This window comes from Oenanthe melanoleuca, chromosome 1A, assembly GCF_029582105.1.
Source record: "Oenanthe melanoleuca isolate GR-GAL-2019-014 chromosome 1A, OMel1.0, whole genome shotgun sequence".
Classification (NCBI taxonomy): Eukaryota; Metazoa; Chordata; class Aves; order Passeriformes; family Muscicapidae; genus Oenanthe; species Oenanthe melanoleuca.
The window spans coordinates 54,756,810-54,772,804 of record NC_079334.1 but is presented as its reverse complement, the minus strand read 5'-3'; the positions used below and the strand labels follow the sequence as shown (position 1 = coordinate 54,772,804).

The 15,995-nt window shown below is 33.3% G+C and overlaps 1 protein-coding gene across 2 annotated transcripts in view; it reads left to right on the top strand.

The window, feature by feature from the left end:
* The window catches only part of TBC1D22A (TBC1 domain family member 22A), a 131,433-nt gene that overhangs the window by 94,758 nt on the left and 20,680 nt on the right, over nucleotides 1-15,995 (top strand). Inside the window, exon 12 of one of the 2 annotated variants that reach the window (XM_056513647.1) lies at nucleotides 7,557-7,652. The exons of the other annotated variant lie outside the window; for it this stretch is intronic. Within the exon in view, the coding sequence (XP_056369622.1) occupies nucleotides 7,557-7,652 (96 nt within the window). The remainder of the gene's footprint in view (nucleotides 1-7,556; nucleotides 7,653-15,995) is intronic. 2 annotated transcript variants of the gene reach the window in all.

Here is a 15,995-nt window from a genome sequence, read left to right as displayed (position 1 = left end):
AGGTGAAATAGGGAATTGGTTTAGTAAATATTAGTCATACTGCTTATTTGTGCTTATTTGCCTTTTAAAAGGAGGTTAGTGAGGAAATGTGGTCTGGTTTTGGTTCACATGACCTGCTGAAGTTCCTGGTGGAAAAGTTGCCATATTCTTTTTTAATCAATTTTAATCAATTGTGCTCTATATCAAATCAGTAGTTTGCTTAGAGCAGGCTGGCAATCATGTAAAGATATTTTGCCTTGCAGCAAGGTACTTCAGAATTAAATCAGTTGCAGCACATATTTACTAATGATCTGGATTTTTTAAGTGAAATCATACTTTTAAATGGAATTCTGTGAGTAAAAGCAGTGTTGATTTTAGTGTGACACAGCTTTCCTTTTTTTCCCACCACATTTTTGGTGAGCTAATTGGTGTCAAGATACGACTTGAGACAGAATTTGAATGTTTAAGTATAAATTAAATTAGTGATTTCAGATAGAATGAATGGGGTTTTAATTAGAAGGAAACTTCAAAACAAATTTATTTGCATCCAGACAGTCATGTCTGAGCAATTGAAGCCGAGTTTTCAGCCTAGCTTCAAATACAAGAAGTTTTTGCAATACATATTTTTTCTGTCATTGAATGGTGAAACAAAGATGAAATCTACATTTTGCTATCCTTTGTGCATGCCTTTGAAAGTATTTTGTCTGGATGTTTTTAGTCAAATCTGCCATGTAACCTTTTAAAAAATAAATACCTGCAGGTTTTAGAAAGTTTTATCTGCAACTTCACCTCTGCTGGGGAGGCAGCTAGTTGGTCACTTCTGGGTTCATCCTTATCTTATTGCTCCTCAGACTTTCCATAACAGCTCAGTACTTCCATAACTTCCCACCTGCAGGAGGGATTTTAAGTTCAGATGGGGTAATCTCGGAAATTAAAGACGAAAAGTGAATTTTCTAGGAGATAGATAGAGACTTAAACTTTTCAAGCATGTGCAAGATTTTTAAGGTGCTGTTGGTAGCATTGTCTTCTCATATGCTCTTACAGCTTGTGTGATCTGTCTGCCTGAGCCTTTTCTGAGGAAAAGACTCGAGACTAAGGTGTGTAGGAAAGTATATGCTTCACTTTTATATACATGAGAAACAGAATTAACTGTATGCTTGTATTTCATGCTGTTAGAGGAAGTAAATGCTATAGTGGTGTTCAGTGTTAATTACACAGAGATTCATTCACTGCTTTGAGTCATTGCACTATGTCATGGTTTGGTAAGATAATTAGGGACCATATTAATGGCTCTAACCTAAATAGTTTGTTTTTTAATACATCAACTATGGTGAACAAAGAAAAAAACCTAAACAGTATAAATTATCTGTTGTTATTGATGTGGGCTTATAATGTTATGTGGCTCCTACTTGTTAATGCACTGAAACCAACCTGGAAGATTTTCATTAGTTCTTGCTGCTGATTCTTCTGTTCTCATTGCCAAACAAATAACTTGCAGAAAGTAATTTTTTTGTTCCTACTAGAGGGCCCATGAATGTGTATTATCTTAAGCAGCACCAAGGGAAATATAGTTTCAATATTAGGAAAAAGTTTTTCACTGAAAAAATAATAAAGTACTGGAATGGTCTGCCTGGGGAGGTGGTGCAGTCACTATCCCTGAATGTATTTGAAAAAGATTGGATGTGGCACTTGGTGCCATCATCTGGTTGAGATCTTGGGCATGGGTTGGACCTGATGGTCTTGAAGGTCTCTTCCAACCTGGTGATTCTGTGATTATGTTTATTAGATTTTTATATGCAGCCCTTACTATTGTCTGAAATCACAGTGATTGATCTATCACTTGCAGATTTCATGCTCACATTGCCACATCCTGTTTTACTCTGTTCTATGTAGTTAAAACTGCTAGATAAATTGGAAGTTATTTGCCTTATCAAAGAAATTCAAAGCAGAAGGTTAAGTAATAGTTTATCCAGCAAGTGCAAAGACCAACTCATGGTCACTCTTCACTACAGATAACAAGAGGTTTATTAACATGGGAAATTAGAGAAAAGAAATTGTTTTCTGATAGTCTCACTATCCATGATGCTTCTGTGTCTATCTAGGCTATTTTCAAAATAATGTTAGAAATAAGTGTTGCAAAGTGTTCTCCTTGTACAGAATTCAGCATCTTCTTGCATTTGTATCTAAGACATTTTTCAAGAAAACTTCTTTACTCCACTTTCTTCTGTCAATAACCAATTCAGCAAAAAAAGGCTTTAAGGGAATTGCATAAGAAGCTTCATTCCTTTGCTAAGATCTAGCAATACTCCTGTGTGCAAAGGTAATAAACACCACACAAGAGGAGGAAAAATAGCTGCAAAAGATAACAGTTCAGTGTTGGATGTGAAAGTATTTCATTGAGTGAGAATCACTTGACATCCTAGTCATGACTGAACTCTTTAAAAACTTCATAGTGAATTCTTTAAAAGAACCAAATGAGAAACATTGGTTTTTGTTTTCCACTGCAGTTTATTCTGGGAGAGCTAGGACAAAAATTCAAATACACACTTTTTTAGTTATTTTTTAGATCTATTTGAATTGAGCATGTTAGCAAGTGAAGAGGGCAGTAATGTAAACTCCATTTCTGAAAATACAAGGTCACATGGAAATTTATGTGAAAGATGCTTCATAAAATTAAATTATTAGTTGCGGAGTGGATAAATTGGGTAAATAGTAATTATCACTAGCATCCATTTATATTTGACATTGATTCCTAGTCTTAACATGATTTTTGCATGCCATATGGAGCATTCCAACAGGGCAAGGTATTGATCAAAAAAAATTCCATATGTAGTCAATGTTCTTTGTGGCTGGATTTCACAGCAGAGTTTTATATCATAAGTCATATATTAGGAATTGTTGCCAAGTTGTTGACTAGATCAGAGAGGCCAGTGACTAAATCATTGTGGAAACTGACCTTCACCTTGTTTTCAGCATAAATTTGCCAAATCTAATGGAACATTGTATGATAAGTAATTTTTTTTAACATACCTAACAGAAATAGGGAATGTGAACACAGTTATTGTAATTTTTTTTGAAATAGCTCTTCTATAAAGGATTTAGTGAACTCTAAGGATTGATATATTTGCATAGTGTTTTGGATGTGACAGATATTTCTAGCTTGATGTTATGACCTGGAAATGTTACTTTCCATTAAAGATTTTGAAATGCTATGAAATGTGTTCATATTATGAAATATGATCAAACCTGTCCATAAATTTTCATGTTAATTGATGGATGTTTGCATTAGAAACAGCTGCTTGTAGACCTTACCTATAAGTTGTGGTTTATGTTTGTTTGTTTGTTTTGTTTCTTTAAAGCATTAAAGATCCAACTTCATTGCTGTGTTTTTGGTGAGAATGGATTCATCTTAGATAAGTGCTCTTGGTCACTTACTGCTTATAGGGTCATCTTCTTAGTGAAGAGAAACAATTATACAAGACAATTCAAAATGTGCAAGCTCAGCAAAAGTGTTATTAATAGGTATTTTTGCATATAACTGTAAAAAAACTATATAACATGTATTATAAATAAAATTAAATTTTTTAGCAATTTTCAAATAATTGAAATTTCATTATATAACTGACTGGAAAGCTGACAAGTGGGAGAAGGATATGATCCCACCTGAGCTGGTAGGCTTCTGTGTACAATAAAAATATTTGCAGTCTGCAAAGTATTCCAGTATCTTTTAGAATTATAAGATTAACGTGACTTCACTTCAGTGTTCTCTGAACTTGAGTGTAATATTCTTTCACCATGGCTAAATACGTCATTTTAAGAAAGTGTTGACATGATTTTTGTAGGTAAAAATCACACCTTACAAAGTGTAAGAGCCAGTGAATCCATATACCAGGTTGATCTAGAGTGCTGAAAACACTGAAGAAGGTTCTTCACTAAAGGTTAATAAAGAAGAAACACAGCTGTGGAATTCAAGGGAATGCCCTTGTATGAATAAGAACTGCCCAAAAGGTAGAAAACAAATGTTAGGAACAAGCGGACAAATTTCAAAATTAAAGGAGATAACATGTAATTCTTTTGCAATTTGTCATGAGGCTTAAGCTCTTCCTGCTGAAGAGATAAAAAAGGGATACAGGAGCAGCTAAGACAGCCAAATTTGCTGATAACACCTTGTTACTAAGGGCAGTAAAGGTGAGAGGCAGACACCAAAGAGTTTGGCATAAATAACAGGTGAAATTTGGCGTGGGCAGATATAAAGTGATGCTGTGTGGTTGGACCAATCCTAGCTTTACTGGTACAACTATGGGGTTCAAGGCAGCTTCCTACAAGCACAAGAGGAAAATATAAGCTCAGTAGCAGTCAAGAACAGAAAAATTAAAAAAAAAACCCAAAGGTTGAGAATTAGTGGAAAAGATAAGGAGAACAAAATATATGATTATGAGCACTATGAGACTTATATTCTTTCTGCAACTTACATGCTATATAGAGTTCATATCCTATTTCAGAATGAGAAAACTACATGAAAGGATGCTTAAGAAGGCTGAGCAAAGGTTGGTGGAGCTGGTACACGAGGAGCAGTGGAATAAGCAAAGCATTTCTAGTCTGTGGAAGAAGGAAATAGAAACAGATTGAAGAAAGTGAACAGGAAGTGATTAATACTCTTTCACTGCAAATATCTGAACTACTTTGAAGCTAGCAGGTTTAAACCAGACATGCTGCATGGCATGCACTCGTGTTTTGGAATTCTTTGTTCTAGGACTTGGTGACTTACCAAAAAGCTTACAGTTACAAAAAGATTTAGGAAGGTTAGACAAATCATTAACTATTAGATATATAGACATATTGTGTGGCTTCTCTTAGGAAATCTCTGAGCATGAACCTTTGAAACTTGGAGTATTCTGGGGAGGTACTGCTATATCTTGTACTCCTGCACTCAGCCATCTGCTGTTGGTCATTCCTGGTGAGAGGCTAGGTACTGTCATGACATCTTTGGTGTGTTCTTGCTGTGTTTCTTCTCAGACTAGAACTTTTGAGTCTGTTTTGACAGTGAATTGAGTCTGTGCCTGGAAAATCAAGGCTCCTGGCTGATCAAAAATGCAAAACTTGGAGGACCAGCAAATATATTCCACTTTTCATGATGTTCATGTGTTGGGTTCTTTCTCTTTTTCTGCTATAAATTGCTTGGATATTTTAGTAAAAATTATTTAAATCTCTTTTCACCTAAACTATCTGCTCTTTGTAATGTGGTAGAAATGGAGTTGCTTAAGGTTACTTTATTTGGAAGTCCTTGTGTGAGCTGTTATCTGAGCTATTACTTGAGTGTAAAATGTGGTTAATACCTAATCCTGACAAAATTTCATATCTTTAATTATTCTGAGTTCTTAAACAATAATCTTGTACTTTAGATAAATACAAATAGACAATAAAGCGTGTATATAAATACAAATATAATAGCATGAAGTATTACAGTCCCTAAATGTTGAAGTATCCAGGGTGGAAGGCTGCTTAGACTAATCATTGGCAAGACACTAATCAGTCTTGTCTTACAAAAAAATTTGCATTCTTTTGGTGGTTGTCCAATTCAAGAACTTTGGGGAGTGCAGTCAAAGGAACACCTTTCATTTCAGCTGCAAAGGAGAGCCAGCATTTGCAGGGCAATGAGATATTTATGATGTTAACAGTCTAAATGATTTTTATTGATAATGACAGATGGTTCTTAGATAATGTGCTCAGAGTCATCTGTAATATGTTCAGAATAAGTCTTCTGGAAGGTTGTACATCTGCCTTGAGATTTTTTTCTAAAATATTTAAATCAAGGTCATTGTTTATACTTGATTTTAAATAGATTTTAGCTGGTAGTCTGCATTTCTGTATATTTAGAGATCAAACTGTTTGTAACTTCAAAAGCTGCAAACGGAAAAGTATAATAGGTATCAGGTGTTAGGAAAGGCAATTATGCATTAGCTGTTTTACTCAATTTCTAAAACTGTCTAAATCTATCCATTGGAAATACTTTGTACCTATACTTATCTCTGAAACATGATGAATTTTTAAATCTGTAGGGGATGTGCATTTTTCCTCTAATGAATTGCACTTTTAAACCTATTTTGTTTCATTTAAAAGAGCTTCATTTTGAAGAAACTTTTATTGGCGGAAAAAACCCAGAAAAATCACAAGACAAAGTACGAATTCTATACAAGTCCAGATAATTTTTCTAAAATTCCTTAAGAGTGTTTCCAAAATTAGCTAATTCATGAACACTTTTAAACTTAAAAGCTTGCCTCCAAATAACTGGCATTATCTCTTTCCTGGAACCATACCAATTTGGTGGACCAGATGGTCTGTAGTTTCTGTAGCTGTTAACAAGGTGTTGGTCTGTAGTTTCTGTAGCTGTTTTGGACAGATGTTTTCCAAACCTCTTGTAGCACACTTTGCTCTTTTATCAGTCAAGGACAGAGGAGAAAGAAATGGAGGAGGAGGAGAATATTTTTCCTTTGTCACTTGTTATAGCTGGGAAGTTTATTTATTGCATGAATTTTAAATACCATGTTGTTCTAGGTTAAATAGCAATAAAATAGGTATTTTATCATGTTGTACTTTATATAAGTAGTTGTTTCAGTTCACTATACTTGAGCAGAACATTGAATTTTTCTAAAGAGTAAACTTTGTTTTGAAATGACCAGCAGAAAATATAAAAAACTTGTTATATTTTTAAAGCACTATAATTAGATCTTGTAAATTACATAGATATTGGTATTTAAATATACCTCCATTTGTCAGATTATGTAATCTAATTTCATAATTATTTTTTCAGATGTTATTTTAATGGTATTTTACATTGATAATTTAATACTATACTTTTTCAGTTCTTAGTGGTATAGAAAATAAAATCTAATGTTAATTTGTTAATATAAGAAAACTTAGTGATGTCTTTTAAGGACCTCATCAGAAAATTTTCTAAACTCTTATGCAAAATTATAAAATGCTGATTTCGAGAGGGAGTTTTATAAAGTGATGGAATCTGCTGACTTGAACCAGAACAGAAAGCTGCAGATCTGAATACAAAACTGAGCTGTAAATATTTCATCTTACAAGTAGGTTTTCTCCCTATAGAGAAAACATCTGATTCAGTTCAATATAAAACAAATTATTTTTATTTTTACAATGCTTAATAATTTCCTATAGCAAAATTTATACTTCAAAAGCTGCTGCTAATAGTAGAGTTGACTTAATAATGGAGATGAAACATATGTTCATGCCACAGTGTTAAGCTGGACAGTACAGTATTTCATACCAGATATAAGCTAATGGATAACACCAGAAATGGAAAACACATCAGTAAAGAATGAATTTAAATATGAGAAATGGAAGCTGCCTCACCTCTGTCCCTGTTACAGATAATAGCAGTGAATAGCTTTGGTATAGATTAAATGCAAGCATGTCTGTGATACAAAGAGAGACAGATGTAGCTGACATTTGTAGTTGGAAGTCAATGCCATAAAAATACACTTGGGGCATATGGTGATCAAAAGTATTATTATTTGTGTATTGAAAGGATGATATATTTTTATTTTTTCTAGTCTGAACCAGAGGGTTTTTCTCACTTCCACTTGTACGTCTGTGCTGCCTTCCTTGTCAGGTGGAGGAAAGAGATCCTGGAGGAGAAAGATTTTCAAGTAAGTGAAGAGGATATTTTTCAAGCACAGGGTAGCATTTCTTAGATTTACCTTCCTAATGTTACTTGGGAATGAATTTAAGACAAAATAGGGGCAGCAAGACTGGCAATATCTTACTGTTAGTTAAAGTTGCTCCAAAATGGTTAGACCTGAAATGATGAGCTATAAGCAGTAGATGTGTTTTCTTTGTCCACTCTGGAAAAACATTCTGTTTTAACTGAGGCAGACTTTGAGAAGATGATTTCTGGAGATGCTGTTACCTTGGTATCTTGCAGAGATTTTCTGCAAAGGTAACTGGATTTTTTAAATCTTAAATGCATTACTGAAGTATTTATTTATAATTTCTCATCTGTACAATATAACGTTCTCTAACAAGGTCATGTTCATTCTTTTGAAAAAGCTGGGCAAACAGTCTTTTAAAATAAGGAGCCTGTTTTTCATTAGGAAGTAAAAATACTCCAAGCCCCTACATTTCAAAACCTTGCATTTTTCCAGCAGAAAGCTTATCAGGAAGTTGTTTGTAAGAAGATTTGAATATGGTAGATAGGCAAATCATTTGCATACATCCATAGAAGTACAATTATTTTTGTGAACTGGTGACAGTTCACTTTCATAGAAATATTTATATTGAATTTTACCCTATGATACACACTGAAAGCCTAAAAGGCTTTAAAATCTTGTTTGAAGGCTGAATGTGAATAGCCTGTGCTGCAAAGCCCCCATCATTGTCTACCCTGGGGAAATGGCCCATCACCAGCTTATTTTCTCTCCAGCTGACTGAACTCTGTGGCCCTCTACAAATGAACCATTGTGCAAATTTGTGTATCACTTCAATCTATTTTATCTTCATGAAAGGATTTATTCAGAGCTGTCGTTGCCGGTCTTTGAAATGAATAAATCCCTAAGGGCACAACATAACAGCTTTAATTTCTGCTACCTTCTAACATTGTCAGATTTTCTCAATTTATGATACTTTGTCAAAATCATCTCTAATGTTGGTATCTGTACCTTTTGATTGCAATTGTTCACTGTTAATCCTCCCTATTAAATTTTTCATGTTGATTTCCTGCAACAAAGAGGATAATTTTAATCTCTCTACCCAATCTATTAAAATTATGCTTCAAGTAAATAATACCATGGTATAGTACTATGAAGATTTGTTCTTTTTACACACATTCAGATTTGTGTACTTAATTAATAATTAAGATATTTCTGTATGATTTAATTTCTTTATAGGCCAATGTAAACTAGAATATAAAGTACAAAAACCAGGAATACACTGGAATGCATTTACCACACTGCTTTGGATTGCTTACAACATAGAAATGCAATTGGTAATTTTGAGGATGTGTAGATCCATGCTAGTTTTATCACCATCATATGTTATCACTAAAAGCCTTGGCCTTTTTTATTGTGTAACATGACCTTTTAAAATGGCTAAACTAAAGTGTTATCAATTCTCTAAATGATACTTCTGTCCCACAGGCAAGAATAATATTCATTATTCTTCTGCTTTGTTAATAATAGCTGTAGATCATTGCCTAGTCTTCAAAGTAATAAGCACTTAAACTACATTGGAAAACTGGGAATTTCAGTATATGCTGTTTGGAGCACTCTGCATTGAATTCACATTATTGAGAAGTCATAGCTATAGTACATTTTGTACAGAAGTTTTTTGTTCTGTAAACTGTATCAAGAATCACATGCATTCCATCATTTCTCTTGCACATGGTGTGTGTTGTATTTGTTTTTCTGCATATGACAGGAATAAGGGAAGTCTCTCCTGTCAGTCAGAGGGCCTGGTTCTTTTCTACTAGCTATGAAAACTTCTCTCAACTTTTATATGTCTGCTTGACCTCTTTCAGTAGAAATACAGACCTCACAGGAATTTTAAGTTGGAATAATTTCCCAAGAACATTAGATGTGGCACTGTGCCAGAAGAGACACTGAACAGATTTTGAATGAAAAACCAATTTTAAAAGAATTGGTTATGCAGTACTTATATTCTTATTATTTGATAAAGTATATTATCAGCAATATTACAGACAGGATGATGATAGAAAATAGTCTGCTTTTAAGATAATTGTTTTCAGACTTTTAGGTATGTCTGCAACCAAGCAATCAGTAAAAGTATGAAACTTGTTCTTCCTAATATGAACAGATTGACTTAGATACCAAATGTTCATCCCTCAATATTTCCTTATATATATATATTATATACACAGTGCATGTGATTGGAGTTTTGGGGGCTTTTTTTGTGTATTGTCACGTAGCACAAAAATGAATTTTGAAATGAAAGAAGTTAGGCTGAACTCATACTATAGAGTGATACAACATGAAAATTGCTTGGTATTTGGTTTATATCTGTAGAATTAAATATTAAGATATGAAGGGAAGTAAATTTTCTTAAGGAAAGGGTGGAAGAAATAAATGTTCAACACAGGCCTCCTAATGTTTAAATGTTCATGTGTAAATATTATATGTATATATTATAGATGTACATGTATATATAGACTTGGAACACAGGCATATAAAACTGTGTTGATGCTCTGCCATATTTTTCATGTTTCAAATAGCATAGTAAAATAATTTTCCTTTGTAAGATGATAATCAAGTCATGATGATAGTTGTCCTCTTTTGAATCATTTGAAACAAGTTATTCCTCTCACTGCCGTTTATTTGGTTAATTACAAAATATCAGATGGTTTTATTTTCCTAGGAGTTTAAAGCTGCTTACATTTTGTCCTACTTATTCAGTAATCTTTCTAGTAAGCTATAATCCCATTTTGAAATCTGCTATTTAATGCAATGAGCTGTGTGATGCAATGCTGTGTAATGAGGACAAAAAATATTACACTCAGCAGTTTTCAAATCCCCCAGAGTCACTTTTTGATAGCAGTGAAATTAAACTGACATGTTTTCAGGGAGATGTTTTAAATATTTCATGCCCATGTATAATACAAAGATTAATATTATGGAAAAGAGTGAGGTTTTTTTCAGTTTTCATTCGAGCTTGTTATTCTCTCTTGGTTCTCACTTCTAGAGAGTCATTTTTATCTAGCTAGGGTGCCCCACAAACCTAGGTACAGAGAGGTAATTTGGGTAGCTCTGTTACTCTATTCATAGTTCAGATTTACAGTTCATACTTCACATGTGGAGGAGCAGGGAACACAAGGCTAGGCAGTAAATGGCAGAAATTTTAATCCTGTGTTCGATTTTCCCTTGTAACCAATGTGATGGCTCAAACAGGTCATTCTTGGTTTCTGATGTTTCTGTTGATGATGTGAATTTTCTGTGTTAATTTACTGGTTACATACTAGTATCAGACAAAAAAATATAGACAAAAGCAGTAAGATCAATATAAATAAAACTATATTTTTAATATGATAAAGTGTGCCTTTTGAATACAAAACATGAAATTCATTTAGCTTCTACTATCTAAGCTCGAATAATTAGATGTACTAGTAATGAAAACTTTTCTACTCATCAGCATGTGTCAGACTTTGGCTTGCTGTTATTCGTTTCCCTAACTACACCCATAACTCCAAAATTCTCCTGAATTCTTTTGAGGTGTGGATAGGTGAAGCTGTTAAGTGATAAAATATTCATGTATTATTTTGAGCATATTTGGAATTAAAACATTAATAGAAAATATGGCTACTGAGTTTACTGTTGGAACGTGCAAGATATCTGATTTTTACAGAAACAAGACTTCAGGGACTAGATTCAACTGTTGAACTGAATATAAACTAATGGTAATTAAGTTAGTTGAATTCATACTGGCTTATCTGTTAGATTTGTACTTTAAGTTATTATTTTGTTGACATAGCTGAGCTACAAAAACATGTTCAATGTGTTGTGGTAAGGAATCTGTTTTGCAGATCTTTTCTTATTCATGATTTTAAGATATAGCCTTTTCTGTCTCTCTAAAAGACATTTTCTCCCATGCTGTCACCAACTCATATCTTTGTTACTGCATTGTCCTTTTCTTTGTCTTTGAAAAATACATTTTTCCTCCAATTATATTCACCCAGACTGCAAAGAACCTGTAAAGAAAATTTTTTAATCCATCATTTTTTCTTGCTTTCTTGCTCTGCATCTCCTTTAATTCCCTTTCTTTTGGAGCACCAAAGAAAACTGAGACACCTTCTCTTTTGAGGTCTTTAATGGACTAATACTGACACCTTCCATGACATCTCAGATTCAGCACTGAGCTGCTGACTCCAGGCTATCAGCCTGTGATGACAGCTTCATCACCCTCTTGCACTCACAAGAAAGTAGCAGGGCTATCTCCCACTTTGCCTCCTTACTTAAATGCAGCACCTAATGCAGATATTCAGCTACTTTGCTCTAAGTCATTTAAAGTTCTGGCTTTTTGCTACACCCAGAATAAATTTGACAGGTTGGCTTGAGTCTCTTAGTAGCAATTACAGTCACATTGATGAGTTTTGTGTTGCTTCTTTTTGCTTTTCTGTGAATTTATTGTCTCTTGCTTTATACTTCAGCCATAAAATCTTCAGTGAATGTGCCTTATTCTTATCTATGCAATATTTTAAATAATTTTATTTAATTATTTTATATATAGGAATAATAATAAACATCGACTTGTTTACCAAAATGAATGCATGCACAATTGTCTTATTAAAACTGAGATAAATGCTGAATAAGAAGAAGCTTAGAAGACAAGTTAATTTCATTTCATTTCTGCTGTCTATATAAGTAATGAACTTTAGTATAAAAAATTTGGTATTAATATCTTTCCCAGAAATTATCTACTACAGAAACATGTCAGATATCAGAGATGTAATTTCATACTATCTTTTTACACTCAAACACAGTAATAAAGATTTCATTAATCTTTTGTGGTCTTTACATAGTTTATGATGTAAATTTTTAAATTTTAATTTTTCTGCCTGAAAGTGTAGGGGTGCTTACTTCACATTATATGAGGTGTAACTAATAAATCTATTTTAATTTAGCTTCTTGGTGTGTTCTGTGCAAAAAAATGAGTTCTCATTGCTCCTGCAGTAAAAATAAATTTTCAATTAAAGAAAAAAATTTAAAATTGTTTCTCCAAGGATTAGTTTTTTGAACAGATGAATGTTTGCCCTTCTTCTCTTTAAGCTCTATGATTAGATGATTTTGTGCCCTCGTTCTTCTGTGTTTGGAAGCTAATAGGGTCTTTTCTGTGGATGTACCAAAACTTGCAAAGAATTAAGAACTGTGAACATGGAAATCTTTCTAACTGTAAAGAGCCTGACTACTAACACTGATGTCATTTTATTCCCCCCTGAGAGCACTTTTGGAAGATGTTCAATATATAGTCATGTGTTTCAAGAAACTAGAAGCTCTGCTGTTTTAGACTTTGAAAGTTGTAGCTGGCAACCTAATGTGAGATCAGTTTTTAATCTCTGAGACCTGGTAGCAGACAGCTGGGATTCAACACTCTTGAATCGTTTGTGTTCAGAAGAGCCAATTTGCAATAATAAAATTGCTGACTTTACTTTTGCATGCAGAGCTTAATGAAAAGAGAATGATGTGAGTGGCAATTGTTTAACTGCTCTGCTCTCAACCCTACTCAACTTTGTCAAAAGCTTATGCATATTTTGATCATCATGAGTATCTTGAATTGGTCTCCACATGTATTGTTAATTAAACACAACGGTGCAAAGATGTTTTAACATACAGTCTTAGAAGTGAAGGTTTTGTCCCACAGAAGTTATTATTGCAAAATTTTAATATTGAACTGAAATGTAGCAGGTAGACTGTTGATCATCCTGCTTTTAATTTGACTCATTACACACAAGTGTCAGTTTGTAATACTTTCACATTTGCTTTCTTTTTGGAAAAATACCAAAAGGGATATAGTAATTTATAGTCCTGAATAGTCTGTATTTCCTCCCATTAAAATATTCATGCCATTTGAAAAATTGCATTTTATCAGGTTTATTTCAACAGTTAGTTTCAAATTAAGTTATTTGAATAGTTTGCTTTTCTGATAGTCAGGGGATGTGTTGCAATTTTAGATGATGCATCACATTAAAAAGTTCAAATGTAAGCACTGAAAGTGCAGATTTGTGCTTGGATTTCATCTGTGACATACAGCAATTCATTAACTTCTAACCCTTCTTTCAGACAGAACAAAGTCTTTAACAACAGTTGTAGTGTATTTGACAGCTGAGTTCATTATACCATATATTAGTATGACAGACCTTACTGTAGTGTTTCTCTGTGTTCTTCAAAAAAACCCAAAACAACTATATGACAAAGTGAGCAGTTATTTCTATTTTATAAATCAATTATGTGTGATATTAGCTAATGTCTTCCTTATTTTTCAAATACTATTCTTTTAAGTAACAAAGATGTTAACCGGCTGCATAGTTCAGTACAAATATTATATGAAGATATGATACATGTTTCAGAGAGCAGTTAGATTGAAAATGTGTTACATTATGTACTTTGGATTAAGGTTTAGTGAAATAAAGTGAATCCTGTAACTCAGAAATAGAAATAAAGCTACTTTAAATTACATTTGTAGTCAGTGGAAAGAAATTGTATAAATTAGTTACTTCTGACCTCATCCTATCCTGTGCAAATAATTTCTGTCACTTTACTATTTAAGTAAGAATATGGCTTTGACAGAAATTAGAATTCATCTGTTAAATCCTACATTTAATGGTCTGAATATTAAATAGTCTGTGAAGACTTCCTTGAGGATGTGAATGTCTCTTTGCAAGCCCAAATGTTGTTTCCTGTACTGATTGTTACCAGAGATGTTGCCAGCAAAGAGGAGGGATGGAAGCTCTGGAGCATCCAGGAGCACATCCAGTGGAGACTGCTCAGTACAGGGGAAGAGATATTGAACATAATTCCTCTAAAACTTCTGTTGTGTGGAGAAAAACTGTGGGACATAGTGTTTGTACAATTCATATTGATTGGAAAATCCCTTTACATTCTGAGTGTTTTAATGGAAAAGTTATCGGTTTCTTTAGCACACATTTCCTCTTCAGACAGAGTTACCTGACTCTTCAGAGACACCTGAGCCCTTGCCTTTGTGTGCACTCCTATTCTTACTATTTGAATTTAAGGAATTACAGGTTTGAACACAATCTGGGCTTTTTTCTGGGAAACACATTTTTGTGACTATAATAGGAAAATAACTCTTGTTTAGTAATGGATCTTTTACTGTGACTGAACGAACTCCAGAATTAATTTTTATTTTACTTTAACCTATTCTGTAAAATACAATATGTTCTGCATATTCTTGCCAATAATTGATTTAATGTATTTTATTGATTGGGTTTAAACCTTTCCTTACTACTCATTTTGCACAGTGACTAATTAGCAAAGCAACCTAAAAAAGAGTATTACCATCATATCACTTGGTCCCTGATTTTCTGCCAGTTTCTTCAGAACCGGAGTTTCTTGAAAAAGGAAATATAAAGGATTAAATCAAATAGAGGAGATGAAGATTTTCCTGGATGTCGAACTTCAGAGATCATTGCAGTAACAATGTCATATTAATAATTTTTGTCTTGATAAAAGCTCTAGGATCTAAGCTCTTTAATCTTGTGAAGCTGACTACATAGTGTCTGTGAAGTTCTGTAGTTTACCAAAATCTTTATTTCATTTTGCTCCCTGAAAATTGCATATTTTGAATGTTATTAGATTAATTCCATTAACCTTATAATGTAATTGGTCAGCTTTTCCTGTTTTCCCTAGGAATTAATTCTCAATATTTTAATGAAAATTGCTTAGTAAAATTTGTGCTAGATTAAATGCTTTTTTCCTTTATTGTTTTTGTTAGTGCTGTTTTTAATTGCAGGAAAATGTTTAATATGGCTTTATGTCCATTATGCAGTTGTTTTTCTTGAAGGTTATTCTTTCAGAATTGACTGCCACCAAATAGGTAGGGCCAGATGTAGTAACAAAAATGAATAGCAAATGCAACTTTTAGAGTGAATGAGACTGCCTAGACCAAATGTAGCATAATCACTGCTATTTTAAAGGGGGTTTCTTTATGAATAATGTTTCAGAAGCAATTGTTTGGATCCAAATATTCTGTTGGGGTCATAAAGCATTCATGCCTAAGATATTTATTGATGGATAACAATTTTTTCATGAGCTGAAGAGCAGTACTTGGAGTTTCACACTTACTTGCCTGCATTAAAGTACATGAAGAAAATAAATATCAGGTGAAATTAATTCTAGTGATTAAGAACTATTACCAGTTTCAGATATTGTCACACAGGACCCTGTTTCAATGATTATGCAAATACACACCATATTTTGCCAAATAAAAGATTTAGCTTTAATTACAGCAGAACCTTTTAGGTGCATTGG